Raw genomic sequence first — 27,118 nt, 5'->3', positions numbered from 1 at the left:
TGAGTTGTTGTCTGAGAGTGGCTGTTGGTTTGTGTGCTGTTATGAGTCCTAGTGGTCGCAGCAGACCAGCTATCCTTAGTAGCCACACACTCAGATGACAAGCAACATGAGTTCGACTGGGACAACACGACTATTATAGAACAAGCTAAACAGAGAACAGCCAGGGAATTCCTAGAGGCATAGCACTCATCCACAGATTCAATCAATAAGCATATCGACCTGGACCCAATATACCGGCCACTGCAGCGGACAGCTGGAACTGACAACCGGAAGCGGCAGATACAAATCACTATAAATGCTGGAGGAAACATCACAGAAGCGCTTCACAGGAGGCTCCCAAGCACTGAGGATGTCACCTAGACAGGGGACGAAACGTCTGCAACACAAATTCCCAGCTCGGCGAACAGAACCACAACAACGAGCACCCAAGCTACAAATCTTCGCACAAACTTTGAAGATTCTAAGTGTGTTGGTACAGAGGGATCTGCGCATCTTTGTGCATGAATCACAGGAAGTGGGATGCAGGTGCAGCATATAATAAAAAGGGGAGTGGAATCCAAGCATTTATTGCAAAAGGACTGGATTATAAAGTAGTGTTGATGAGATCACAACTAAATAGCGTGTTTACATTTGTTCTCCCTACTAGGGGAAGATGTCGGGGGCAGTTCAGAGGAGGATCACCAGGTTGATTCCAAGGATAAAAGAGCTGTCACACACGGAGCATTTTAATAGCTTCGGCTTGAACTTGCTGGAATTTAAAAGAACGAGGGAGGATCTGTTTAAGGCAAATAAAATGCTATAGGGATTGATAAAGTGGACAGTGAACAGATATTCTCCCTTGTGGGACAGCCTTGAACAACAAGTCTTGGTACAGAGTGAGAAGAGGTAGGATCAAAACTGAAGTGAGGAGAAACTACTTCTCTCAGAGAGTTGTGAATCTGTGGAACTCACTGGCCCAGAGTGCAATGGAGGCAGAATCATTCAACAGATTCAAGAAAGAAACAGTTAAATTTTTGATGAAGTCCTAGCCTCCTGACGCCTGGAGAAAGAATGCCACATCTTCCGCCTAGGAACCCTCTAATCACATGGCATCAACGTCAATTTCACCAGTTTCCTCATTTCCCCTTCCCCCACCTTATCCCAGGTCCAACCCTCCAACTCAGCACCGCACTCTTGAACTTCTTCCACCTGTCCATCTTCCTTCCCTCTATCCACTCCGAGCAATCACCATCACCAACCCCCTGCATCCACATATCACCTTCCCAGCTACCTTGCCCCCTCAGCCCCACTCTCCATACTATTTATCTCTCAGTCCACTTGGGCACCCCCCAAATTCCTGTTGAAGGGCTTATGCCCGAAATGTCAACTGTCCTGCTCCCTGACCGCTATGCTTTTGCACTGCCACACTTTTTGACTCTGATCTCCAGCATCTGCAGTCCCCATTTTCTCCTTGAAGGACCAAATGGCCTACTCCTGTTCCTATTTTCTACATTTCCATGACTGTCTTGCCAGCAACTTCCATGTTTCATGGAAGAGTGACAAATAACACATGGAGCGGCTCTGTATTTATCTGAAGCTATCAAAAAGGACACACTCTTCAGAATCTCCTCACTGAACTTTCAAATGTTATCCCAACTCGTGATTTTCAGTTTTGTCAGCCAGGTGAATCCAGCTCGGTGCTTGATCCATAAATGTGAAAAGTCAAATCCAACTGTGGAGGTTGTGTTTAAATCACAAGGCTTCTACAGTTATCAAAATATTTCAGGAAAATACACAGTTAGTTGAATGGAGATGTTTGGAAACACAACAGATTATAAATTCATATTGTACATTTGTACATTAGTGGTAGTTCTGAAAAAGAGGCATGTCAGAAATGGGCAAACTCTTTGCCATGGGGTCAGGGAGTCCAGAACCAGAGGGAATAGGTTTAGAGTGAGAGGGGAAAGATATAAAAGAGACCTAAGGGGCAACGTTTTCACACAGAGGGTGGTTCGTGTATGGAATGAGCTGCCGGGGAAGTACTGGAGGTTGGTACAATTGCAACATTTAAGAGGCATTTGGATGGGTACATGAATTGGAAGGGTTTGGAGGGATATGGGCCGGGTGCTGGCAGGTGGGACTAGATTGGGTTGGGATATCTGGTCGGCATTGACAGGTTGGACCGAAGTGTCTGTTTCCATGCTGTACATCTCTATGACTTGAGGCGAATACTAAGCAAGGGTAAAATTACGAAGTCTATAGATTCACTGGCTGGAATTGAAATTGGAGGATTTGAAGAGAGAAAGATCAAACCAAACTTCAGATCAAGACCTGACACAGATGTCAAAAGAGAAAATGCTGGAAAATCTCAGCAGGTCTGGCAGCATCTGTAAGGAGAGAAAAGAGCTGACGTTTCGAGTCAAATTGAGCCTTTCACAAAGGGTCAGTTAGACTCGAAACGTCAGCTCTTTTCTCTCCTTACAAATGATGCCAGACCTGTTGAGAGTTTCCAGCATTTTCTATTTTGGTTTCAGATTCCAGCATCTGCAGTAATTTGCTTTTATCCTGACACAGACGTGTTTACAGGAAATGGAACATTATGCAGAGAACGTGTCCAGACTCACCGGAGTAGAGAAAGGATTAGTGGTGCTGGAAGAGCACAGCAGTTCAGGCAGCATCCGAGGAGCAGTAAAATCGACATTTCAGGCAAAAGCCCTTCATCAGGAATACAGGCAGAGAGCCTGAAGCATGGAGAGATAAGTGAGAGGAGGGTGGGGGTGGGGAGAAAGTAGCATAGAGTACAATAGGTGAGTGGGGGAGGGGATGAAGGCGATAGGTCGGTGGGGAGGGGGGGAGAGGGTGGAGTGGATAGGTGGAAAAGAAGATAGGCAGGTAGGACAAGTCATGGGGACAGTACTGAGCTGGAAGTTGGGGGAAGGGGAAATGAGGAAACTGTTGAAGTCCACATTGATGCCCTGGGGTTGAAGTGTTCCGAGGCAGAAGATGAGGCGTTCTTCCTCCAGGCTTCTGGTGGTGAGGGAGTGGTGGTGAAGGAGGCCCAGGACCTCCATGTCCTCGGCAGAGTGGGAGGGAGAGTTGAAATGTTGGGCCACAGGGCGGTGTGGTTGATTGGTGCAGGTGTCCCAGAGATGTTCCCTAAAGCGCTCTGCTCGGAGGCGCCCAGTCTCCCAAATGTAGAGGAGACTGCATTGGGAGCAACGGATACAATAAATGATATTAGTGGATGTGCAGGTAAAACTTTGATGGATGTGGAAGGCTCCTTTAGGGCCTTGGATGGAGGTGAGGGAGGAGGTGTGGGCGCAGGTTTTGCAATTCCTGCGGTGGCAGGCGAAGGTGCCAGGATGGGAGGGTGGGTTGAAGGGGGGCGTGGACCTAACCAGGTAGTCATGGAGAGAACGGTCTTTGTGGAAGGCGGAAAGGGGTGGGGAGGGAAATATATCCCTGGGTGGTGGGGTCTGTTTGGAGGTGGCGGAAATGTTGGTAGATGATTTGGTTTATGCAAAGGTTGGAAGGTGGAAGGTGAGCACCAGGGGCGTTCTGTCCTTATTACAGTTGGAGGGGTGGGGTCTGAGGGCGGAGGTGCGGGATGTGGACGAAATGCGTTGGAGGGCATTTTTAACCACGTGGGAAGGGAAATTGCGGTCCCTAAAGAAGGAGGCCATCTGGTGTGTTCTGAGGTGGAATTGGTCCTCCTGGGAGCAGATACGGCGGAGGGAGGAATTGGGAATACGGGATGGCGTTTTTGCAGGAGGGAAGAGGTGTAATCCAGGTAGCTGTGGGAGTCGGTGATATTGTAAAAAATGTCGGTATCAAGTTGGTCATCATTAATGGAGATGGAGAGGTCTAGGAAGGGGAGGGAGATGTCAGAGATGATCCAGGTAAATTTAAGGTCAGGGTGGAATGTGTTGGTGAAGTTTATGAATTGCTCAACCTCCTTGCGAGAGCACGAGGTGGCGCCAATGCAGTCATCAATGTAGTGGAGGAAGAGGTGGGGAGTGGTGCTGGTGTAATTACGGAAGATCGACTGTTCTACATAGCCAACAAAGAGACAGGCATAGCTGGGGCCCATACGGGTGCCCATGGCTACTCCTTTGTTATGGAGGAAGTGGGAGGATTCAAAGGAAAAATTGTTAAGGGTGAGGACCAGTTCGGCCAAACGAATGAGAGTGTCGGTGAAAGGGTACTGTTGGGGCGTCGAGAGAGGAAGAAACGGAGGGCTTGGAGGCCCTGGTCATGGTAGATGGAGGTTTAGAGGGATTGGATATCCATGGTGAAGATGAGGCGTTGGGGGCCGGGGAAACTGAAGTCTTGGAGGAGGTGGAGGGCGTGGGTGGTGTCACGAACGTATGTGGGGAGTTCCTGGACTAGTGGGGGATAGGACAGTGTCGAAGTAGGTAGAAATGAGTTCAGTGGGGCAGAAGCATGCTGAGACAATAGGTCGGCCAGGATGTTCAGGCTTGTGGATCTTGGGAAGGAGGTAGAACCGGGCAGTGCGGGGTTCCTGGACTATGAGGTTGGAAGCTGTGGGTGGGAGATCTCCTAGGTGATGCGGTTCTGTATGGTCTGTGAGATGATGGTTTGGTGATGGGGGGGGTGGGGCCATGGTCGAGGGGGCGGTAGGAAGAGGTGTCCTCGAGTTGGCGTTTGGCTTCAGCGGTGTAGAGGTCATTGCGCCAGACTACCACTACGCCCCCTTTATCTGCTGGCTTGATGGTGAGATCAGGATTAGAGCAGAGGGATTGGAGGGCTGCGGGTTGTGAGGGTGAGAGGTTGGAGTGGAGGAGTGGAGCAGACAGGTTGAGGCGGTTAATGTCCCGGCGGCAGTTGGAAATGAAGAGGTCGAGGGCATGTAATAGGCCAGCGCGGGGTTTCCAGGTGGATGCAATGTGTTGGAGGTGGGCAAAGGGGTCCTCAGAAGGTGGGCGAGAGTCCTGATTGTGAAAGAAGGTCGGAGGCAGAAGTGGTGGAAGAAGTGGTCGACGTCACAGCGTGTATTAAATTCATTGATGCGTGGACAGAGGGGGATGAAGGTGAGTCCTTTGCTGAGGACTGATCGTTCGTCCTCAGTGAGGGGAAGGTCTTGAGGATGGTGAAAACTCGGCAGGGCTGGGAGCTGGGATCTAGTGTGGGTGTGGAGCTGGGAGTGGGGGTGGAGCCCATAACTGGAGTGGGTGTGATGGTGGGGGGAATGGAGGTGGAGTCATGAGCAGGGGTTGTGTTCCCCTCAGGACTCTGGGGGGTGGGAATGGTGACAGTGGGATCTGTGGGGGGGTGTGTCAGCAGAATGCAGGTGAGTGGCATTGGTGGGGACGGAAGTGGTGGCAAACACGGCAGTGGGGTGGCAGAAGTCACTGAGCGTGTGACATCAGCAATGATGTGAGGGGTGGAAGTGATGTCATGTGTGGTGCAAGAGGAATTGTGAGGGATGGAAGTGGCTGTGGGAGTGGCCATGATGGGGCGGACGTGGCATCATCAATCAGCGTGGGGGTGGCAGATGCACCAGCCGCATGGCTAATGGCGTCTGAGAAGTTCCAGAGGCCAAGGAAATCTACTGGAATTTTTGAGGAGCACTGGTTATGGAGGTGGGTAGATAAAAGGTTGTTGTACTTACAGTTTTTGATTTTTGAGATAGAGTAGAAATACAGTTTGTTGAGAGTATGAATTCTCCTGAGGATGTCGTACAGAGTGGGTCCTTTGCAATTCTGAGAGAGTGTGGCCCTCAGCTGAGGCAGGGCAGACTGTAGAGAGGTTAGGTGACGGCGCATTGCTGCGAGTGTGGAGCGGAGGATCTTGAAGGAGAATCATTGCTTGTGTTTTTGAATCTATAGTCTGTACTGTTTGTCCTGTTCTGGTCCGAACTCTGCTGGTTGAAAGGAGACCGTGTGGGACGAGTTGGTTATGATGGCAGGCACTGAGGAAGCAAATGTGGCTTTGGTAGTGAGTTTGTTTCAGGACATGGTTGAAGAGCTTCAGGGCAGAGGAAATGACCTGAGAGTTGTCGTGGAAGAGGGACTCCCTGAGATTCTTGTAGAGAGAGGAGGAAAACTTCTTCAAGGCAGGCATCCTTGCAAGAGGATTCACAGTAGAGTCCACGCCCCCCCTTCAACCCACCCTCCCATCCTGGCACCTTCCCCTGCCACCGGAGGAATTGCAAAACCTGCGCCCACACCTCCTCCCTCACCTCTATCCAAGGCCCTAAAGGAGCCTTCCACCTCCATCAAAGTTTTACCTGCCCATCCACCAATATCATTTATTGTATCCGTTACTCCTGATGCGGTCTCCTCTACATTGGGGAGACTGGACGCCTCCCAGCAGAGCACTTTAGGGAACATCTCTGGGACACCCGCACCAATCAACCACACCGCCCTGTGGCCCAACATTTCAACTCTCCCTCCCACTCTGCCGAGGACATGGAGGTCCTGGGCCTCCTTCACCGCCGCTCCCTCACCACCAGAAGCCTGGAGGAAGAATGCCTCATCTTCTGCCTCGGAACACTTCAACCCCAGGGCATCAATGTGGACTTCAACAGTTTCCTCATTTCCCCTTCCCCCACCTCACCGCAGTTCCCAACTTCCAGCTCAGCACTGTCCCATGACTTCTCCTACTTGGCTATCTTCTTTTCCACCTACCCACTCCACCCTCCCCCCTGATCTATCACCTTCATCCCCTCCCCCACTCACCTATTGTACTCTATGCTGCTTTCTCCCCACCCCCACCCCCCTTTCATTTATCTCTCCGCGCTTCAGGCTCTCTGCCTGTATTCCTGATGAAGGGCTTTTGCCCGAAACGTCGATTTTACTGCTCCTCAGATGCTGCCTGAACTGCTGTGCTCTTCCAGCACCACTAATCCAGAATCTGGTTTCCAGCATCTGCAGTCATTGTTTTTACGGAGTAGAGAAAGGGCAGCCAGTAACGGGTATTACTACTTAAACCCTGGAATTTTGTGGCAGACCTAGCGGAGAATGTATCCAAATTCAAATCAGTAGGGAAAAGACAGTTTCTATATAAGCGACTTGCCAGAAGCTGTGAGCATAAATTCAAGCTGAGAATTTTAATCATTTCAGTGTTCACATATTTTTCGGGTTTTTTTTACAAAGTGATTTGAATCAGGTAGCAGTTTGGATGAGGGACAAGAGAAGAGAAAAAGAGAGAAATTTCCCGAAAAGGAGCTTGAGAGGAAAAGCCAGAGCGGTGCTTGGCGGGTTCTCAGTTGCAGTGGTGGCAGTACCCAGAGTGAGGACTGCTGGCTGCGGTAGTCTTGAAGGTTAGATTAGATTAGATTACTTACAGTGTGGAAACAGGCCCTTCAGCCCAACAAGTCCACACCTACCCTCCGAACAGCAACCCACATTTACCCCTTCACCTAATACTAAGGGCAATTTAGCATGGCCAATTCATCCAACCTGTACATTGTTGGACTGTGGGAGGAAACCGGAGCACTTGGAGGAAACCCACGCAGACATGGGGAGAATGTACAAACTGCACACAGACAATTGCCTGAGGCAGGAATAGAACCCGGGTCTCTGGCGCTATGAGGCAACAGTGCTAACCACTGTGCCATCGTGCCGCCCAGTGGAGTCTTGGCAAGTTTGTTGTGGCTGTTCCCAGAGCAGGGACTCTTTGTTGCCCAGGACACCTTGCAGAAGCCATGGAGCTGTGTTTGAAGACCTTTTATACAAAAGATGAACTCTATTTATGAAATTTGATTTTATTCTTTTGGTAACTCAAAATGGCACCTGATTGTGGCAACAAGGCACTTTTCACTGTATTTTTCTGGGTATATGTAACAATAAATAATAGATGGATAAATAAATAAACAAACAAGCAAACAAGTAAATAGGTGATATCACAGAGAATCTGGTTTGATTGGCTGGTAAGAGACCTATAATTAGGGACTAGTCAGAAACAGTCACAGATTCAGAACAAGTATAATAATATAGATTCAATCCAAGAAGAATTTTCTTTGCAATAAATGAAACCTAATAACTATATTAAAAATAGTAGTATAGACTATGTGTTGTTCTTAGTCATGTCAGAGTTGGTGGCATATCAAGCCACAGTTACCACATCTGCAGTACATCCAGGAATGGGAGAGTTACCTTGGCACTAGGTTCTGGGCAGTCACACCCTGTACCTTAAATAATTTAAATGTGGCCACTGGTCACAGACAGGAGAGTGTGACAACAAGTGAGGCACATAGAGGGATCCTGAACGTAGCACAGTTCAACAAGTATGAGGTACTTGCTCCATGTAAGGATGAGGGAAGAGCGGCAGGGAGGATGGTCAAACTGACCACTGCACTGCAATCAAGGAAGCCATTCACTATGGCGGAGGACAAAGAAAAGTGATAGTGGTAGGGGATTCTATAATTAGGGGGACATAGCATCCTGTGTGAACAGGATTAAGTTCCACCTGGTATGTTGCCAATCTGGTGCCAAGATGAAGGACATCTCAAATTGGCTTGAAAGGATACTGGAGAAGGAGGGGCGGGTTCAGTTGTTCTGATACATTTTGGTACCAACAACATAGACAAGAATAGGCAAGAAGTCCTGTTTGTAGAATATCAGGAATTGAAAACAAGAATATAAAACAGAACCTCATGGTTGAAAAGTCTCGATTATTATCAAAACTATGTGCAAATTGGCAAAGCGTTAAGGAGATTAGGGAAACAAATATGTGTCTAAAGAAGTGGTGTGGGAAGGGGAGGTTCCATTTCTCCTGATTTAGGAGGACAGGCATCAGTTCTGATCCAGGAGGGATCAGTACCATTACGATGGGCTCCACCTGAACCAACATAGCACCAGGATCCATGTACAAAAGCTCAATAGGGCGGTAACAAAGACTTCATACTAATTAGAAGCAGGAGAGCTTAGGAGAGGAGGGCGGTAACAAAGACTTCATACTAGTTAGAAGCGGGAGAGCTTAGGAGAGGTTATTAAATTTCCCAAACAAGTAAAAGGACAGACAATATCAAAACGGTCAGGAATCTAACTTCAGGCAGCAGATAAAGGGACAACTATGAGAAGGGAAGTGTCAATGCAAGACTGAGGGTGTTGTACTTGAATGTGTGCAGAATATGAAACAAGGTAAATGTGCATGAAGCACATATTGATATTGACGGATACAATGGTGTGTACATTACAGAGGTGTAGCCCCAAGGCAATCAGGGCAAAAATGTAACTATTAAAGGATGTGCGTCCTATCAAAAAGATTGGCAGATGAGCAGAGGGTCAGGGTTTCCCTGTTTAGAAAAAAATTAAGTTAACTTGATAGCATTAAACAATATAGGGTCGAAAGGCATATAATCTGTAAAGGTAGAGTTCAGGAACCACAAAGGAAAAAAAGTCCTGAAGGGAGTTATGTACTGGCCCCAACAGGAATCAGGATGTAGGGAAGAAAATAAATCTGAAGACAAAAAAGACATGTCAGAAAAGCACCATTACAATCAAACATGAGGGTCCAATATGCAGGTGGAGTGGGGAAATCAGGTTGGTAGTGGATCCCAAGAAAACAATTCATGGAATGTCTATGAAACTGTTTTTTTTAAGAGCAGCTCAAGGGATAGCCCACTAGTGAACAGGTAGTTCTGGATTTGGTGATTAGATTAGATTAGATTGTGGTGTGGAAACAGGCCCTTCGGCCCAACAAGTCCACACCGACCCGCCGAAGCGTAAACCACCCATACCCCTACATTTACCCCTTACCTAACACTATGGACAATTTAGCATGGCCAATTCACCTGACCTGCACATCTTTGTGACTGTGGGAGGAAACCGGAGCACCCGGAGGAAACCCACGCAGACACGGGGAGAATGTGCCAACTCCACACAGTCAGTCGCCTGAGGCGGGAATTGAACCCGGGTCTCTGGCGCTGTGAGGCAGCAGTGCTAACCACTGTGCCACCATGCCGCCCACTTATGTGTTGATACTTTTTTTTAAATATACAAATGGTAAGACAGGCAAGTGTGGACATTGGACCACTGGAAAATCAGGCTGGAGAAGTAGTAATGGAGTCAAAAAAATGGCAAAGGAACTGAATACTTAGCATCAGTCATTGTGGTGGTAAATATGTAGCATCCCAGAACTTCAAGAGAGTCCAGGGGCAGAGGTGAGTGTAGTGGCCATTAAGGAGAAGATGCTAAGGAAGCTGAAAAGTCTGAAGGTGGATAAATCACCAGAGTGGGTGGACTACATGCCAGGGTTCTGAAGAAGATAGCTGAGGAGATTCTGGTGATGATCTTTCAGGATCACTGAAGTCAGGGAGGTTCTTAAAGGACTGAAAATTAACAAATGCAATAACCCTGTTTAAGAAAGGAGTAAGGCTGTTAAACAAGATAATGGCCGATGTTGTTAGAGGAGAAAGTGAGGACTGCAGATGCTGGAGATCAGAGCTGAAAATGTGTTGCTGGAAAAGCGCAGCAGGTCAGGCAGCTTGCAAGGAGCAGGAGAATCAACGTTTCGGGCATAAGCCTTCTTCAGGAATGAGGAAAGTATGTCCAGTAGGCTAAGATAAAAGGTAGGGAGGAGGGACTTGGGGAAGGGGCGTTGGAAATGCGATAGGTGAAAGGAGGTCAAGGTGAGGGTGATAGGCCGGAGTGGGGTGGGGGCGGAGAGGTCAGGAAGAAGATTGCAGGTTAGGAAGGCAGTGTTGAGTTTGAGGGATTTGACGGAGACAAGGTGGGGGGAGGGGAAATGAGGAAACTGGAGAAATCGGAGTTCATTCCTTGTGGTTGGAGGGTTCCAAGGCAGAAGATGAGGCGTTCTTCCTCCAACCATCGTGTTGCTATGGTCTGGCAATGGAGGAGTCCAAGGACCTGCATGCCCTTGGTGGAGTGGGAGGGGGAGTTAAAGTGTTGAGCCACGGGGTGGTTGGGTTGGTTGGTCCGTGTGTCCCAGAGGTGTTCTCTGAAACGTTGTTAGGGGCAAGTTACTGGCAGAAGGCAGAGAAAAGATTAAAGGAGTCTTTTTCAGGATGGCAGCCAGTGACTCATGGAGTTGCAGGGGTCAGTGTTGGAACCACAACTATTCACATTATGGCTTAACGAAGTGCATGAAAGAACATTGTTGCTAAATTTGCAGATGATTCAAAGATAAGTGAAGGGACATCAAGGAAGTGGGGAAGCTGCAGAAGGACTTGGACAAACTAGGAGTGTGTGCAAAGTGTGAGGTTGAGACTTTAGTCAGTGGAATGGAAGCTTCTAAATGAGAAGCACAAAGGGAGTGAGGTTCAGAATTTTCTTAAGATTAAATCTCATGCAGATTTAGTTAGCAGTTAGGAAGGCAAATACAATATTAGTATTTGCTTCAAGAGGGCAGGGATATGCTGCTGAGGCTTAAGAAACATACTAGTCATGACTGAAATGCAGAGTAGGTTCACTGCTCCTCGGATATTGCCTGAACTGCTGTGCTCTTCCAGCACCACTAATCCAGAATCTATTTTCCAGCATCTGCAGTCATTGTTTTTACCTCAAGGATCGAATGGCCTGATTCTCCTCCTATAGCTTATCCAAAGAACAAAAAAGCTGACAATTCATGATTACATATCTTGTTTCACCATCAAAGGTGAATTTCAACTTTTTTCTTCCCTTTTCCTGACAGAATGTGCAATTTACAATATCACATAAATAGTCTGAAAAGGTGATCAATGTTTAATACATTTTGAACGAGATGACCTAAGGACATACTGTACTAACAAGTCATCACAACATTCCACACACCTTTGATAATTAGGATTATGACACACAAAGTGACTCTAATATCTAATGGTTTAAAAAGCAAATCTTTTAAACTATTTGTTACCATCACTATCAGAAGAAAGGTTTCCCCTGAAGCAATTTCATTACCACTCTCAATGAAATTCTAAAGGTTTGGAATATTAAACCTCTTGCAATTGAAGTTCAACCATAGGAATTGTGATCCACCTCTGATCTCATTTAAAACAAAGATGTAAAAAGTAAAAAAAAAAGTGTGGATCTAGAAGAAGTAATTTATAACAAAAACTATAAACATTGTGTTCTATTATATTTCACCTATACAGGATTATCACCCCATATAAATCCAGATTTTCTACTAACAACTCTGACATACAAAGAGGATGTTTGCAACTAAGTCATACTGGTCCTGATTTTCTGTTGGACAAGCAGTCTTTATACCTCTAAAGATAAAAGTTGCACATGGGCACCCTGAGGAATTCCCTTCAAAGTGTAGGCTGAAGAAATTGCCCAGAAAATAGAATTTTCTGGTGGGCAATTCGTCTATGCCTCGAACCATCTGAATGTATCTCTTTAAACCACAGACTTCGGATGTTTCAATGAAATTAAGCAAAATAGTTGCTCTGAAAGGTTAGGCAATTAAGTTCATATTCTATCTCCTGAACAGCAATTAAACTGACCCCAGGCCTACCTCACACACCACCATCTATGTCTCCCCAGAAAACTTAAATCTCCCAGGCCCTGACACACCAAATGCAATCTGACCTACCCAGAGAACAGCACCCCACTCCTCTAACTGTAACTAATCCAATCTCCCCACCACTGCTGGATCTGACGCAACACCTCCGGCCCAACCCAATTCACCTCATTCCCCACCAGACCTGGAACAAATTAACTTGCTAGACCAGATTTCTATCATCCACCCAAGCAATCCCAAACATTGAACACTTGCCATGCCACTTTGCAACCTTGCCTACTTAGTACACACTCTCCTCAGCTGCACCCTTATCATCTGGCATCTCCCCCACACCTAGCATTCTCTGGCCTCCCAAGTTGACACCGTACTGAGCTGGAACCCCCTTCCCCAGCTGGCATCCTATTCCTAACAACCTACCCTCGGCCTAGCTAACACCCCTCCCAGTTTGCATCCTACTTACCTGATACCCTGCCTTCTAGCTACTTGACATCCTGACCTCACGCCCATCACACTTACCTTATGTATTTATAGCTTGACAGTAGATGTCAAAGTGGCTGTCACGACTTTTATATTTCAGAATTTGGCAGCAAAGTGCTGTGGCTTGCCTTTCCCTGAAGACAGATTTACCTCTCAGTCTGACCCTTAGCTACTCACATGCATTCAACAATTAAAGCATTTTCATTATGTCTACATGAGAAATTATATATAATTTGTGATGGGTAATTGGAAACGATTTCTAAATCTACCAAAACATACATTATTAAATATGGAAGAGGGCGTGAATAAATTTGCTTAACGAGCAAATCATTGGCACGTGAAATTCAACAAATAAATATGAGGGAGTAGATTTTAGGAGCCAGAATAGGGAGGCTTGTAAGTTGCAAGTCTCGCAGAGATAGAGAAACAAAAGGTGACTAGAGCACAAATTCATTAAAAGTTGTTTACAAGTTAGCAAAGCTATATAAAAAAAACAAGCAAGGCTTTATTTATGAAGGGACAGAATTGAAAAGTGGGACATTTATATTAACTTGTATCGAACCTTGGTTTGACCTCATGCAATTCAGACTGCTACATTACAAAAAGAATATATAAGCACTGAAGGGCGTACAGAAACAATTTACCTTCAAATCCAAAATTATATAGGTGTAAATATCAAAAAAGGAGAGGTCAGATTGGGTTCCTTTTTATTTTAATTTTAATGAGGATGAATATTTCAGATTGTATCTCATTTTAGGTTTCACTGTGGCAGCTGGGGTTTGTGAATCTTGGGAAATGCATTACTAACAAGACAGGGGGACTGCCTTTCCAGTACTGTCTATACATCAGGAGGAGCAGGATTTCTTCTGATCCTTCAAGTTAACATGATTCCTCGCTCTTTATCCATGATCTTCATCAATGCAGCGTTTCCTGGTTTTTCTGATGCTGCCACCACCCTTCCTTTATTTTGCAACACTATCCTCCAATCACCATGTCTCACAACATTTCTGATTTATCACTGCCACTCTTTCTGATGTCCTCCTCTCCCCATCATGGTTCTGAGTTGCCAGTAATTCTTCTGATTTTACTCCAGAGCCCTCTCCCCAAATAACTGTGGTATCCAATTTCCTCCATCCCACACCTTATGATCTTTCCCTAAACTTTCCAACCTACCACCCTCCTCCATAAGAAAATAAAAACTAGGAGCAAGAGTAGGCCACCTGGCCCATAGAGCCTGCTCCACCATTCAATAAGATCATGGCTGATCTTTTTGTAGACTCAGCTCCACTTATCCATCTGTTCACCGTAACCCTTAATTCCTTTACTATTGCCTTAAAAACATTCATAGAGATAGTCCTAACTGCTTCACTGGGCAGGGAATTTCACAGATTCACAGCCCTTTGGAGAAGAAGCTCCGCCTCAGCTCAGTCCTAAATCTGCTCCCCCTTATTTTGAGGCTATGCCCCCTAGCTTTTGTTTCACCCATCAGTGGAAACCTCCCTGCTTCTATCTTATCTATTCCTTTCATTTGTTTCTATAAGATCTCCTCATACTCTTTGAAATTCCAATGAGTAGAGTCCCAATTTACTTTGTCTCTCCCGGGATGGTGCAGGAGGGAGGGTTTTGAATTCCTGGATAACTGGGGTTCTTTTGGGGTTATGTGGAACCTCGACAAACAGGATGGTCTTCACCTGAACCAGAGGGGTACCAATATCCCTGGGGGGAATATTTGCTAATGCTCTTCGGTTGGGTTTAAACTAATTCAGCAGGGGGAGAGGAGCCTAAATTGTAGTTCATGTACAGAGACGTTTGAGAGTAGGGACGTCTGAAAATAAGGTTTCAGGGTCGAAAGAGGGGACCGGCAAGCAAGACATTGGTTTGAAGTGTACATATTTCAACACCAGGAGCATCCGGAATGAAATGGGTGAACTTGCAGCATGGGTTGGTACCTGGGATTTCGATGTTGTGGCCATTTCAGAGACATGGGTAGAGCAGGGACAGGAATGGTTGTTGTGGGTTCTGTGATTCAGAGATTTCAGGAAGAACAGAGAAGATGGTAAAAGAGGTAGGGGTGTGATATTGTTAGTCAAGGAGAGTATTACGGCTGCAGAAAGAACATTTGAGGACTCGTCTACTGAGGTAGTATGGGCTGAGATTAGAAACAGGAAATGAGAGGTCACCCTGTCAGGACTTTTCTATAAGCCTCTGAATAGTTCCAGAGATTTAGAGGAAAGGATAGCAAAGATGATTCGCAATAAGAGCAAGAGTGACAGAGTAGTTGTTATGGGGGACTTTAACTTTCCAAATATCGAATGGGAATACAATAGTTTAAGTACTTTAGATGGGTTAGTCTTTGTCGATTGTATACAGGAGGGTTTTCTGACACAGTATGTAGAAAGGTCAACACGGGGTGAGGCCACATTATGTTTGGTACTGGGTAATGAACCCAGCCAGGTGTTAAACTTGGAGGTACGTGAGCACTTCGGTGATAGTGACCACAATTCGGATATGTTTACTTTAGCAATGGAAAGGGATAGGTATGTACCTGAGGGTGAGAGCTACAGCTGGGGGAAAGGCAATTACGATGCGCTTCGACAAGATTTAGGATACGTAAGATGGGGAAGGAAACTGCAATAAATGGGGAACAATAGAAATGTGGAGCTTATTCAAGGAACAGCTACGGTGTGTCCTTGGTAAGTATGCACCTGTCAGACAGGGAGAAAGTTGTCAAGCGCAGGAGCCATGGTTTACTAAGGAAGTTGAATCTCTTGTCAAGAGAAAGAAGGCAGCTTATGTTAGGATGAGATATGAAGGCTCAATTAGGGCAATTGAGAGTTACAAGGTAGTTAGGAGACAGCAAAGACCAGTGAGGATGGGACATGAGAAGTTGTTGGCGGGTAGGATCAGGGAAAACCCTAAAGCTTTCTTTAGGTATATAAGGAATAAAAGAATGACTATGGTAAGATTAGGGCCAATCAAGGACGATAGTGGGAGGTTGTGCGTGGAGTCAGAGGAGATAGGGGAAGTGCTAAATTAATATTTTTCGTCAGTATTCACACTGGAAAAAAACAATGTTGCCGAGGAGAATACTGAAAAAACAGGCTACGAGGCTAGATGGGATTCAGGTTCACAAGGAGGTGGTATTAGAAATTCTGGAAAGTGTGAAAATAGATAACTCTCCTGGGCTGGAATGGATTTATTGTGGGATTCTCTGGGAAGCCAGGGTGGAGATTGTCAAGCCTTTGGTTTTGATCTTTATGTCGGCATTGTCTATAGGAGTAGTACCAGAAGACTGGAGGATAGCAAATGTTCAAGAAGGGGAGTAGAGACAACCTTGGCAATTACACATTAGTGAGCCTGACTTTGGTTGTGGGTAAAGTGTTGGAAAAGGTTGTAAGAGATAGGATTTATAATCATCTGGAGAGGGATAAGTTGATTAGGGATAGTCAATACAGTTTTGTGAAGGGTAGTTTGTGCCTCACAAACCTTAGTGAGTTATTCGAAAAGGTGACCAAACAGGTGGCTGAAGGTAAAGTGGATGATGTGGTGTATATGGATTTTAGTAAAGCATTTGATAAGGTTCCCCATGGTAGGCTAATGTACAAAATATGGAGGCATGGGATTGAGGGTGATTTAGTGGTTTGGATCAGAAGTTGGCTAGCTGAAAGAAGACAGAGGATGGTGGTTGATGGGAAATATTCATCCTGGAGTTTAGTTACTAGTGGAGATCACAAGAATCTGTTTTGGGTCCACTGCTGCTTGTCATTTCTATAAACGATGTGGCTGAGGGCGTAGAAGGGTTAGTAAATTTGCGAATGACACTAAGGTTGGTACAGTTGTGGATAGTGCTGAAGGATGTTGCAGGTTACAGAGGGACATAGATAAGCTGCAGAGCTGGGGTGAGAGGTGACAAATGGAGTTTAATGCAGAAAAGTGTGAGGTGATTCACTTTGGAAAGAGTAACAGGAATGCAGAGTACTGGGCTAATGGTAAGATTCTTGGTAGTGTGGATGAGTAGAGAGATCTCGGTGTCTATGTACATAGATTCCTCAAAGTTGCCACCCAGGTTGATAGGGCTGTTAATAAGGCATACGGTGTGTCAGCTTTTATTAGTAGAGTGATCGAGTTTCAGAATCATGAAGTCATGCTGCAGCTGTACAAAATTATACTGCGGCCGCACTTAAGAATATTGCGTGCAGTTCTGGTCTCTGCATTATAGGAAGGATATGGAAGCTTTAGAAAAGGTTCAGAGGAGATTTACTAGGATGCTGCCTGGTATGAAGGGAAGGTCTTACAAGGAAAGGTTGAGGGACTTGAGGCTGTTTTCATTAGAGAGAAGTTTGAGAGGTGACTTAATTGAGACATATAAGATAATCAGAGGGTTACATCGGGTGGACATTGAGAGCCTTTTTCTGAGAATGGTGATGGCCAGCACGAGAAGGTATAGCTTCACATTGAGGGGTGATAGATAGATGGCAGATGTCAGACATAGCTTCTTTAATTATAGAGTAGTAGGGGCATGGAATGCACCGCCTGCAACAGTTGTAATCTTGCCAACTTTCAGGGCATTTAAGTGGTCATTGGATAGATATATGGATGAGAATGGAATAGTGTAGGTTAGATGGACTTCAGCTTGGTTTCACAGAGCAGCACAACATTGAGTGCCGAAGGGCCTGTACTGTGCTGTAATGTTCTATTCTCTTTCCTCAACTTCAGAATCAACCTAGTGAACATCCTCTGCATCCCCTCCAGTGCCAGTATAGCAATACTCAAGTGAGGAGCCCAAAACTGTACACAGTACTCCAGACGTGGCCTCATCAGCACCCTATACAGCTTAGTACAACTTCCCTGTTTTTAAACTTCATTGCTCTATAAATGAAGTACAATATTCTATTTGCCTTCTTAATTACCTGCTGCACCTGCAAACCAATTTTTTGTGATTCATACACAAGGACACTCAGAGTTCCTCTGCACAGCAGAATGCTGTAATTTTCCAACACATGGATAGGATAAATAGATAAAGTCTTTTCCCTGGGGGGGGGGGTCCAGAACTCGAGGGCATAGGTTCAGGGTGAGAGGGGAAAGATATAAAAGGGACCTAAGGGACAAAGTTTTCACAGAAAGGGTGGTGCGTGTATGAAATGAGCTGCCAGAGAAAGTGGTGGAGGCTGATACAATTGCAACATTTAAAAGACATCTGGATGGGTATATGAATAGGAAGGGTTTAGAGGGATATGGGCCAAGTGCTGGTAAATAGGACGAGATTAGGTTGGAATAACTGGTTGGCATGGACAAGTTCAACCAAAGGGTCTGCTTCTGTGCTGTACATCTCTATGACTCTCTGACTAAGTTGAGAAAACATTTCTTCACTCAGCATGATGCACCTATGGAATTTGCTACTTCAGAATGGTAGACCACTGAGTATATGGCGTACTGGCTTTTATTGGTAGAGGAATTGAGTTCCGGAGTACTGAGGTCATGTTGCAGTTGTATAAGACTCTGGTGCGGCCGCATCTGGAGTATTGTGTGCAGTTTTGGTCGCCATACTATAGGAAGGATGTGGAGGCACTGGAACGGGTGCAGAGGAGGTTTACCAGGATGTTGCCTGGTATGGTAGAAAAGTCGTATGAGGAAAGGCTGAGGCACTTGGTGTTGTTTTCATTGGAGAAAAGAAGGTTTAGGGGTGACTTGATAGAGGTGTACAAGATGATTAGAGGTTTAGATAGGGTCGACAGTGAGAATCTTTTTCCACGTATGGAGTCAGCTATTACAAGGGGGCATAGCTTTAAATTAAGGGGGGGTAGGTATAGGACAGATGTTAGGGGTAGGTTCTTTACTCAGCGAGTCGTGAGTTCATGGAATGCCCTGCCAGTAGCAGTGGTGCACTCTCCCTTATTATGGGCATTTAAGTGGGCATTGGATAGGCTTATGGAGGATAGTGGGCTAGTGTAGGTTAGGTGGGCTTGGATCGGCGCAACATCGAGGGCCGAAGGGCCTGTACTGCGCTGTATTCTTCTATGTTCTATATTCAGGAAAGAGATTCATAAATTTTTAGGCATTAAAGGCATCAAGGGTATGGAGGGAAAGCAGGAATATGGTGTTGAGATTGTGACAGCCATGATCATATTGAATGGTAGAGCAGGCTTGAAGGGCCAAATGACCTACTCCTGCTTTTCGTTTCTATGTTTTGTGTCTGGTCCTGTAGAGGGAAGTTATTCCATCAAGCTTAGCCAAAATTAGCACTAAACACAATGGGAAAAGTAAGGTATTTGGCTGTATTAAGACTTCACTAGTAACGGCTGACCTAATGCTCTGAATCTGTACAAACTGTGCTGTGCAAAAGAGGGAAGTTATTTGTTCCAACCCTGATGATGTTCAAAGATAGTGTGAACCAACATTATACCAAGAAGCAGGGCTGAACATGATGAAAAAATGTCAAATCCTCTATGTTTTTCATTGGTTTCTCAGTGTTTCTTCAGTGTAATATTTCAAAAAAATCAATATCCCTGGACTGTCTTTCTATGGATAAGTTTAACACTCATCTAAACTTGACATTAGAAATATCCATTTCATGCCTGATACTTTCAGAAAGATACAGATTTAGTCTCTCACTGGAACTTTACTGAAGGCTATATTACCTACTGTAATGTGCTAAAAATAGCGAGTTTTGAAAAGATTTGTAGCTCAGGTTTAGGTTCTGGATGTAGGTTTGCTCGCTGGGCTGGAGGTTTCGTTTTCAGACATTTCGTCACTATACTTGGTAACATCTCCAGTGAGCCTCTAAATGAAGCACTGGAGGTGTAGCCGCTTTCTATTTATATATTTGAGATTCCTAAATCAAAGACATCTTGGAAACAACTGCCAGACTACTCAGACTCCTTGGCATCATAGTAGCCCACAAACCCACCAACACACTAAAACTGCAGTTAATGAACTTGAAAGACCCTATACAGACAACAAGCAAAACTAATGTCATTTACAAAATACCTTGCCAGAACTATAACAAACACTACATTGGAAAAAACTGGCAGAAAACTAGCCACCAGGATACTTGAACATTAACTAGCCACAAAACGACATACGGATGAGGAAGGACACCACTTCGACTGGGACAACACATCTATCCTAGCACAAGCCAAACAGAGACATGGACGAAAATTCCTCAAAGCATGGCATTCCAACTGGAATTCTATCAACAAACGCGTTGACATGGATCCTATTTACCAAGCCTTGAGAAAAAGAACAGGAAATTATGTCACCACAGGAAATGACGTCACCAACCCAAGGAAACTCAAACATATAAATGGAAAGCGGGCTATACCGTCAGTGCTTCATTCAGAGGCTCATTGGAGATCTTACCTATTAAGGTGATGAAATGTCTGAAAGTAAACCTTCCAGCTCAGCAAGCAAACCTATATCCATGTGCTAATGAGATGTGAGGAGCGAGCACCATAAATCCCCCACTTTTAACAAGGCATTGAGTGAAAGAGAATTGCTCAGTACTTCAATAAGTTCCACCATTTTTTGAGCTCACAATCTCACAGAAAACACTGTGGATGAGATGCTGATCAGACCTACTTTACTCAGGCAAATCTATTCAACCACACTCTTGGACTTGTGGGCAGTTGTGCCACTATTGGCTCATACGTTTGATCTTCTGTTCAGTCATGGTATTTATGTGGCTGGTCCTATTGAATTTTCCCACAATGTTGATTCTCATGGTATTAATGGAGGACTTGGCATTTATAATGGCATTGAATATGAAATAGAGTGGTTAAGTCCACTCTTGTGAGAGGTGGTCATTTCAGGTACTTGTGTGGCATGTTAGTTGCCACTCATTTGCCAAGTCAAGCTGCTTTTTAAGTCTAGCTGCATGCCGTTTCTTTCTAGTTTTTGATGATGGAAATTGTTCCAACATCCTCTTCAAGCTTTGCAGTCAAGCAGCTATCAAAATATTTCACACAGGCTATTCACAAATTGTTTCAACTTACACTGCAAGCATGGCCGTACAAAAATAAATTAAAGGGGCTGCACTTTTAAATCAATTATGCACTGCAAAAATGAAACAATATGAGAATGTGTTGTTTAGGCACGATCTCAAAATATAGCATCAAGCACAGGGAATTTGCAAAAGCAATTTCCAAGGTTTCAGTCCCAAAATAAGAATAAAAGAAAGAATCCAACCTATATTTATCAGTTTATAGTGCAAGAAAAGCACACATACAATTCCACCATCTGCAAGTTACATATCTGGCTGTACTTCAGCATGGCAGAATTTCACTGAGTGCATAAAGGAGTAAGAATACAGCATAACAGACGACCACCATTATTTCCCATTCTTGTATGCCAAAATTACGTATCTTTCTTAATATAACAACAATATATTCAAGTAACACTATCTAAATTACTTTCTATAATGGAAAGTGACACCATCACAGACCACTAAATACAAACAGGTTTGTTGTAGCAATGGTGTTAAATCTCACTAGTAAACATAGAAACTACAGTATTAAAGATTGTATGCAAAAATGACTAAGATTAAGTAAAACTGGTACTGTACATTTAAATGATCATGATGAGACTTCTCTCACTGTCAAATTCTAAATACAAACAGTGATGGTTCCTAATGTGAAGCAGATAATTTTGATCTTGACTGCAGAAAAAGTATAATCAAGTACTATTAACAAATTTCAGCATATTCCATTTCATAAATAGCATACCTAAAGGCTACTGGTTTACTTACAGTTCTTACTGTGGGATAATCAATCTACTCTTTCTCCTCACGTGCTATTCTACAGAACATCAGATAACTCATCAATGGCAGAATAAACAGAATTATTATCCAAGTTTCAAGTCTTTTGTAGAGAAGCAAATATTTACTATATTCTAATTCATTGCCAGCATAATGACAGTTGGCATGAGATCTGAAACATTTTCAAAATTCTCCAAATGTCACTGAAAAGCAAATACATAGTTATCGGCAGACAGTTAAGTCTTCTATTATAGTACCGAGCTAGGCAGATGAACTTGTTCAAAACTATTGGACACTATAATCATTTACAGTTTATTTATGCCTGTTATTTTTTATGACTATTAAGATTAATTCTTATTATCACCACTACTGATGAAACGTTGCCTCTGTTGTCACTCCCAATGAAGCCTACTATTTGTTCTGATGGTCTCTGAAGTCTGATAATGTACTCTGGTTATTCAAGAATTCACCTTGTTCATGTTACGTCAACAGGGAATAATTAATAAGAAATTTCCAATGTGCATTTTATTCAGTGAATCACATTTAACATTTTCCATTCAAGTAAAAGAACTGAACTTGAAAATTTACTATACCAGACATTTAATAGGCCAGAATCACAAAACATAACAATCTTGTCTGCTGTGCCTTTATTGTTCAGACAATGCCACGAACACACATGAAGAATTCTTACCACTTTTTCTTTGTAAACAATATATTTCAGCCATTTGAAATCTTGAGGTTTGAATCCAGCAAACACAAAAAGTGAGTCCTTCTCATAACGAGCTGGCTTTTGTATGGCACCTTCTGGATATGTAATTCGAAGAGTTGTCTTTGCTCCAACATCTTTTTCAAAACCTTTCACAGGGGCTTCGTTTAATCTGCAGTAGAAATGAACAAGAATTTAGTAATAATGAAAAGTTTTCCTTTGCTCACTGTGTGTTTTATAAGTGCATGACCACTGTGACTGGCATAATCACCCTTTCACCAGCTAAAGGTCCTGCTCTCTTTTACACAGCCACAATTTTAAGTAACTGGATTTGGTAAAGCTCTCAATTTTCAATCCTCATACTCTTTATTCCTTTCATCACCACAATATGCTACTTGAACTTCTTTCTTCTTTGATTAATAAATGAGGTATCTGCAAATGTAAATGTCATTTTGTGAATGAATAAAGTTATTTTCTAATTTATGCTTGAGCTGTTCCTCATTTATGCACGCACACGGATTTCTTGTTCCATCACTCACGGAATTAATGTCTTTATCCTTGTTCTCAAATTTATCCAAGGCTTCATCTTACTTTTTTTAAATCTTTGTTTATCTATAGCATTGCTCTTGTCTCAGTTTTTGGTCTTCTGACTCATGTCTTTAGTGCATACTCCTTACCTGTGCTTTAACACCTATGTCAGAATCTTCGACCATCATTCTACTCCATCAGAATTTCATAAGCACCGTCATGCAATTAATTTATGCTTTAATAAAAAGCTGAAAATGAACTCTGCTTTTGGTTTCATTTCCTTTCTCTCCTTTTATAATTTTTTTTTTACCTAGACAGTTTTGATTTATTCAGAGTGGGATAGAAAATAAATCAAAACTACTTTATTGTGGCACAGGCCACTGCAGGGCAACCAGAACCATCAAAAACCTAAATGATCAAGAATGGAGACAGGCTGAAATTCAAAAAGAGGAAAATCAAAGGTGATTCAATACAGGTTTACAAAATTATAGCGAGTACAGAAAATTGATTTGGGCAAATTAATCAGTATGGAGAAAATGTTCATAAATATAAAAAAAAAATTAAAAATAGAAAATGTGGAAAAAGCAAATTGTATTACACAAAAGATAATAGTTAAAAGGATAAGTTTCCATGCAAGATCATTGAAGTAAAGAGCGCAAATTTATTTATGAGATATCTTCAGGAGGAGAAAGAGGTGGAAAGAAATACCAAGTAGGAATGAAGCCAAGTTTGAGATTAGTCAAAACCGAGACTGATATTAATTGAACCACATGACTTATTATCAATACCTACATGGCAATTGATCTACAATGATATACTAATATTAGAAATATTGTAACTAAGAAACTTCCATGAAGGTAATAGAGACAAAACTGAAAATATTACTAGAAAGTTATATTCAAGACATAGGTCTTTTGTTCAAAAAATTCAATTTGTAGCAAAGTGCTGTTTTGGGTCCAAAGTGGCATTCATACCAATGTATATACTTTTTGCATTGGCTATAATGGATGCCATTTTAAGAGGTCGCTTATGTGGGTGCTGGCCTTGAATACTGCAAGTATGCACAATAGGCAGATCATGTTAATCTGATGTTACCCTATTGAAGGTGTTTTCAGATTGAGTGCTGTGGCTAGCCTATGCCCTTAAGCTCACACAGCTGATGTGCAATTGTCCAACAGCAAGAAGGACCTCTTCACCAGTGTTACTGATAAGAATCATCAATAACTTTCAGGCTAATCCCTGTCTGTTGCCAGGTTAGAAGTAGTATTTAGTTATTTCTGCTGCTACTTAATTGAAGAAGTCTTATGGGACTGGTGTGGCATATGGTTCTCATTTCAAGGATTCTCCTCAGTTTCTGTGCGGTGTTTCTATCTCTTTATCCTTCCTGCTTTATAGGGGGAAAGAGCAAAGGATAAGCAGCTGCAAGAGGGATGGAGGAAGAGAAGGATTCTCTGCGTGATGCAACATGGAGGATTTCTCCAAGCACAGCCTCAGCAAGTATGTTACACCTCCACTTCACTAAAGAGTGCTCAGTGAAATATGTCACTTGTTGAGGCATCCCTGCAGCCTCATCCATGAGCAATGGATGCTCAGTTATTGAGTACATTCTAATAACCTTTTTTTTGGTAGGAATTAAGGAATATGGAGATAGTGTGGGAAGTGGAGTTGAACAACCATGATCTTACTAAAGAGCAGAGCAGACTCAAGGGATTACACGTGTTCCTATTCTTTATGCTCTAATGCTCTAGAAGCCAACAGAAAGCAAACATTCTGAATCAACATTATTTCATACAATACTGACCTAATTACTTGGATATTCCCTTAATGCTGTCTTCTGTCTACCTTTGCCTATCTATGCAGTGATTTCATGGTACTGCAGCATATCTGACAATAAAAGCTGCTGAATATCACCGCACCATAAGAAATAGGAACAGGAGTTGACCATTCAGTCCATAACACCTGCTCCGCTATTCAATAGAATCACAGCTGATCCAACACTTCTCAGTCCATTTTCCTGCAATTTGCTTGTAACCCTTGATTCCCCAACTGATCAAGAATCTATCTGTATCAACCTTAAAGGTACATAAAGGCTCTGTGCCTCCTCCCCAAAAATCTCTGTGGCAAAGAGTTTCAAAGACTCTCAACCCTCTGAGAAAAGAGTTTCCTCTTCATTTCAGTTTTATATTGACACCCCTTTACTTTGAAATATCCCTTCTGGTTTCTTCCGAAGGTCCAAAAATGTGCAGGATAGGTGGACTGGCCAAGCTAAATTGCCCATAGTGTCCAGGATTGTGTAAACTTGGTAGATTAGCTATGGTAAATGCAGGATTACAGGGTGAGGGTAGGGTATGGTGTGGGGTTTTGGCGGGTCAGTGCAGACTCAATAGGCAAATGGCCTCTTTCTGCATTGTGGGGATGCTATGATTCTAGTTATATTCTATGTCAGACAAATGCAAGTTTAGGAACTGCATCTCAATTATTATTTCAGTATTACGAAGTCTCTAACCACTGCTACTTTGGTTTATAGACTGTGCATGCTATCAAGCCTTGGAGGATAGGAAACTGCAAAATCCTATTAGCTGCAACTAGTTTTTTAAAAATCATTTACAGGATGAGGGTATCCACGACCCCTAATTGTTTAGACTCAACCACATTGCTGAGGATCTGGAGTCAGTGTCTTGTACGTAAGGATGATCGTTTCCCTCCCTAAAGAACAAAGGGGTCTTCCCGACCATCAGCAATAAATTTCTGGTTAATGTTAGACTCTTAATTCCAGATTTTTATTCAAACACGGATCCCCAGAACATTACCTGGGTCTCTGGATTAACAGTCCAACAGTTATACAACTAGGTCATTACCTGGAAATTAAAGGTAGTGACAAGATTTGAAAATAATGTTGAATTGATACTGGCAACAGAGTTTCACCCAGTCAATACATGCTACTTTAATCAACATTTAGCATGAAAAGATCCAAATATGATTAATTCCTAGATAAAATTCAATATATCAAGAGAGCAGTATGCAATGAACAATTAGTGCACCTCACTCCAAGTCACTGATTAGTAGCAATGGTGTCCAACCAGTTCAAAGCCATCAGGACAATAATCCAGATAATCCTCTCTCCTTTGGTTCCTTTTCATTTTAAATGAAGCACAAATTTATTACACACATGTATGAACAATGCAGGTAGCAATCAAAAGAGCCTTCAAAATATCAATCATGCAGCAGCATGTCTGAAGTGTAGTATAGGATAATCAAGGCTTCACCAAGCTACGTGCACATTGTATAAACATGAATGCATGATTTTAAAATAGAAACCAATTTATCTACACATTTAGCAGTTAATCTGATGTCCTAAATAGTTACAGCAAAATCTAACTGCAACTGCTTTGATTCTCTGCTTCCTACTCCATGCCTGCGAAGGAAAATGCATTCTGTCCTCTGAAGTTCAAGCACTTGTATTATCATCCAGACCACAATGCATGACATAACCTTGAATCCAACTCAAATATCATCATTAGTACATCTTGTGGTGTTGCACTTAGGGATCCCTTCTGTGGCCACCTTTATTTGTCATTTATATAAACGATTTGGATTAGAATATAGAAGGCATGTTTAGTAAATACATGGATTACGCCAAAATTAGTGGTAATATGGACAGTGAACAAATTATCTAAGATTACAAAGAGATCTTGATCAATTGGATCAAAGGGCTGAGGAGTGGCATATGAAGTTTAATTTGGATAAATGTGAGGTCTTCCATTTTGGTAAAGCAATCAAGGGTAGGACTTTTGCAATTAATGGTAGGGCCCTGGGTAATGTTGTAGAACAGAGAGACTTGGGGCTTCAGGTACATTGTTCTTTGAATGTTGCATCAATGGTAGAGAGGAGAAAGTGAGGACTGCAGATGCTGGAGATCAGAGCTGAAAATGTGTTGCTGGAAAAGCGCAGCAGGTCAAGCAGCATCCAAGGAGCAGGAGAATCGACGTTTCGGGCATAAGCCCTTCTTCAGGAATGAGGAAAGTGTGCCCAGCAGGCTAAGATAAAAGATAGGGAGGAGGGATGTTGGAAATGCGATAGGTGGAAGGAGGTCAAGGTGAGGGTGATAGGCCAGAGTGGGGTGGGGGCGGAGAGGTCAGGAAGAAGATTGCAGGTTAGGAAGGTGTTGCTGAGTTCGAGGGATTTGACTGAGACAAGATGGGGGAAGGGGAAATGAGGAAACTGGAGAAATCTGAGTTCATCCCTTG

At 43.4% G+C, this 27,118-nt stretch overlaps 1 protein-coding gene across 4 annotated transcripts in view; it reads right to left on the bottom strand.

Annotated features, from left to right (window-relative positions):
• The window catches only part of LOC122554242 (CMP-N-acetylneuraminate-beta-1,4-galactoside alpha-2,3-sialyltransferase-like), a 506,893-nt gene that overhangs the window by 146,917 nt on the left and 332,858 nt on the right, over nt 1–27,118 (bottom strand). For all 4 annotated transcript variants that reach the window (XM_087990522.1, XM_087990523.1, XM_043698959.2 and 1 more), the window contains one exon: nt 22,329–22,515. In XM_087990522.1, coding sequence (XP_087846648.1) covers nt 22,329–22,515 — 187 coding nt within the window. The remainder of the gene's footprint in view (nt 1–22,328; nt 22,516–27,118) is intronic.

The sequence above is a fragment of the Chiloscyllium plagiosum genome, unplaced genomic scaffold (assembly GCF_037043375.1).
Source record: "Chiloscyllium plagiosum isolate Xiang-an unplaced genomic scaffold, Cpla_swu_hap1 HiC_scaffold_9, whole genome shotgun sequence".
NCBI lineage: Eukaryota > Metazoa > Chordata > Chondrichthyes > Orectolobiformes > Hemiscylliidae > Chiloscyllium > Chiloscyllium plagiosum.
The sequence above is the reverse complement of the archived record's forward strand: the minus strand, read 5'-3'. Positions and strand labels throughout refer to the sequence as shown.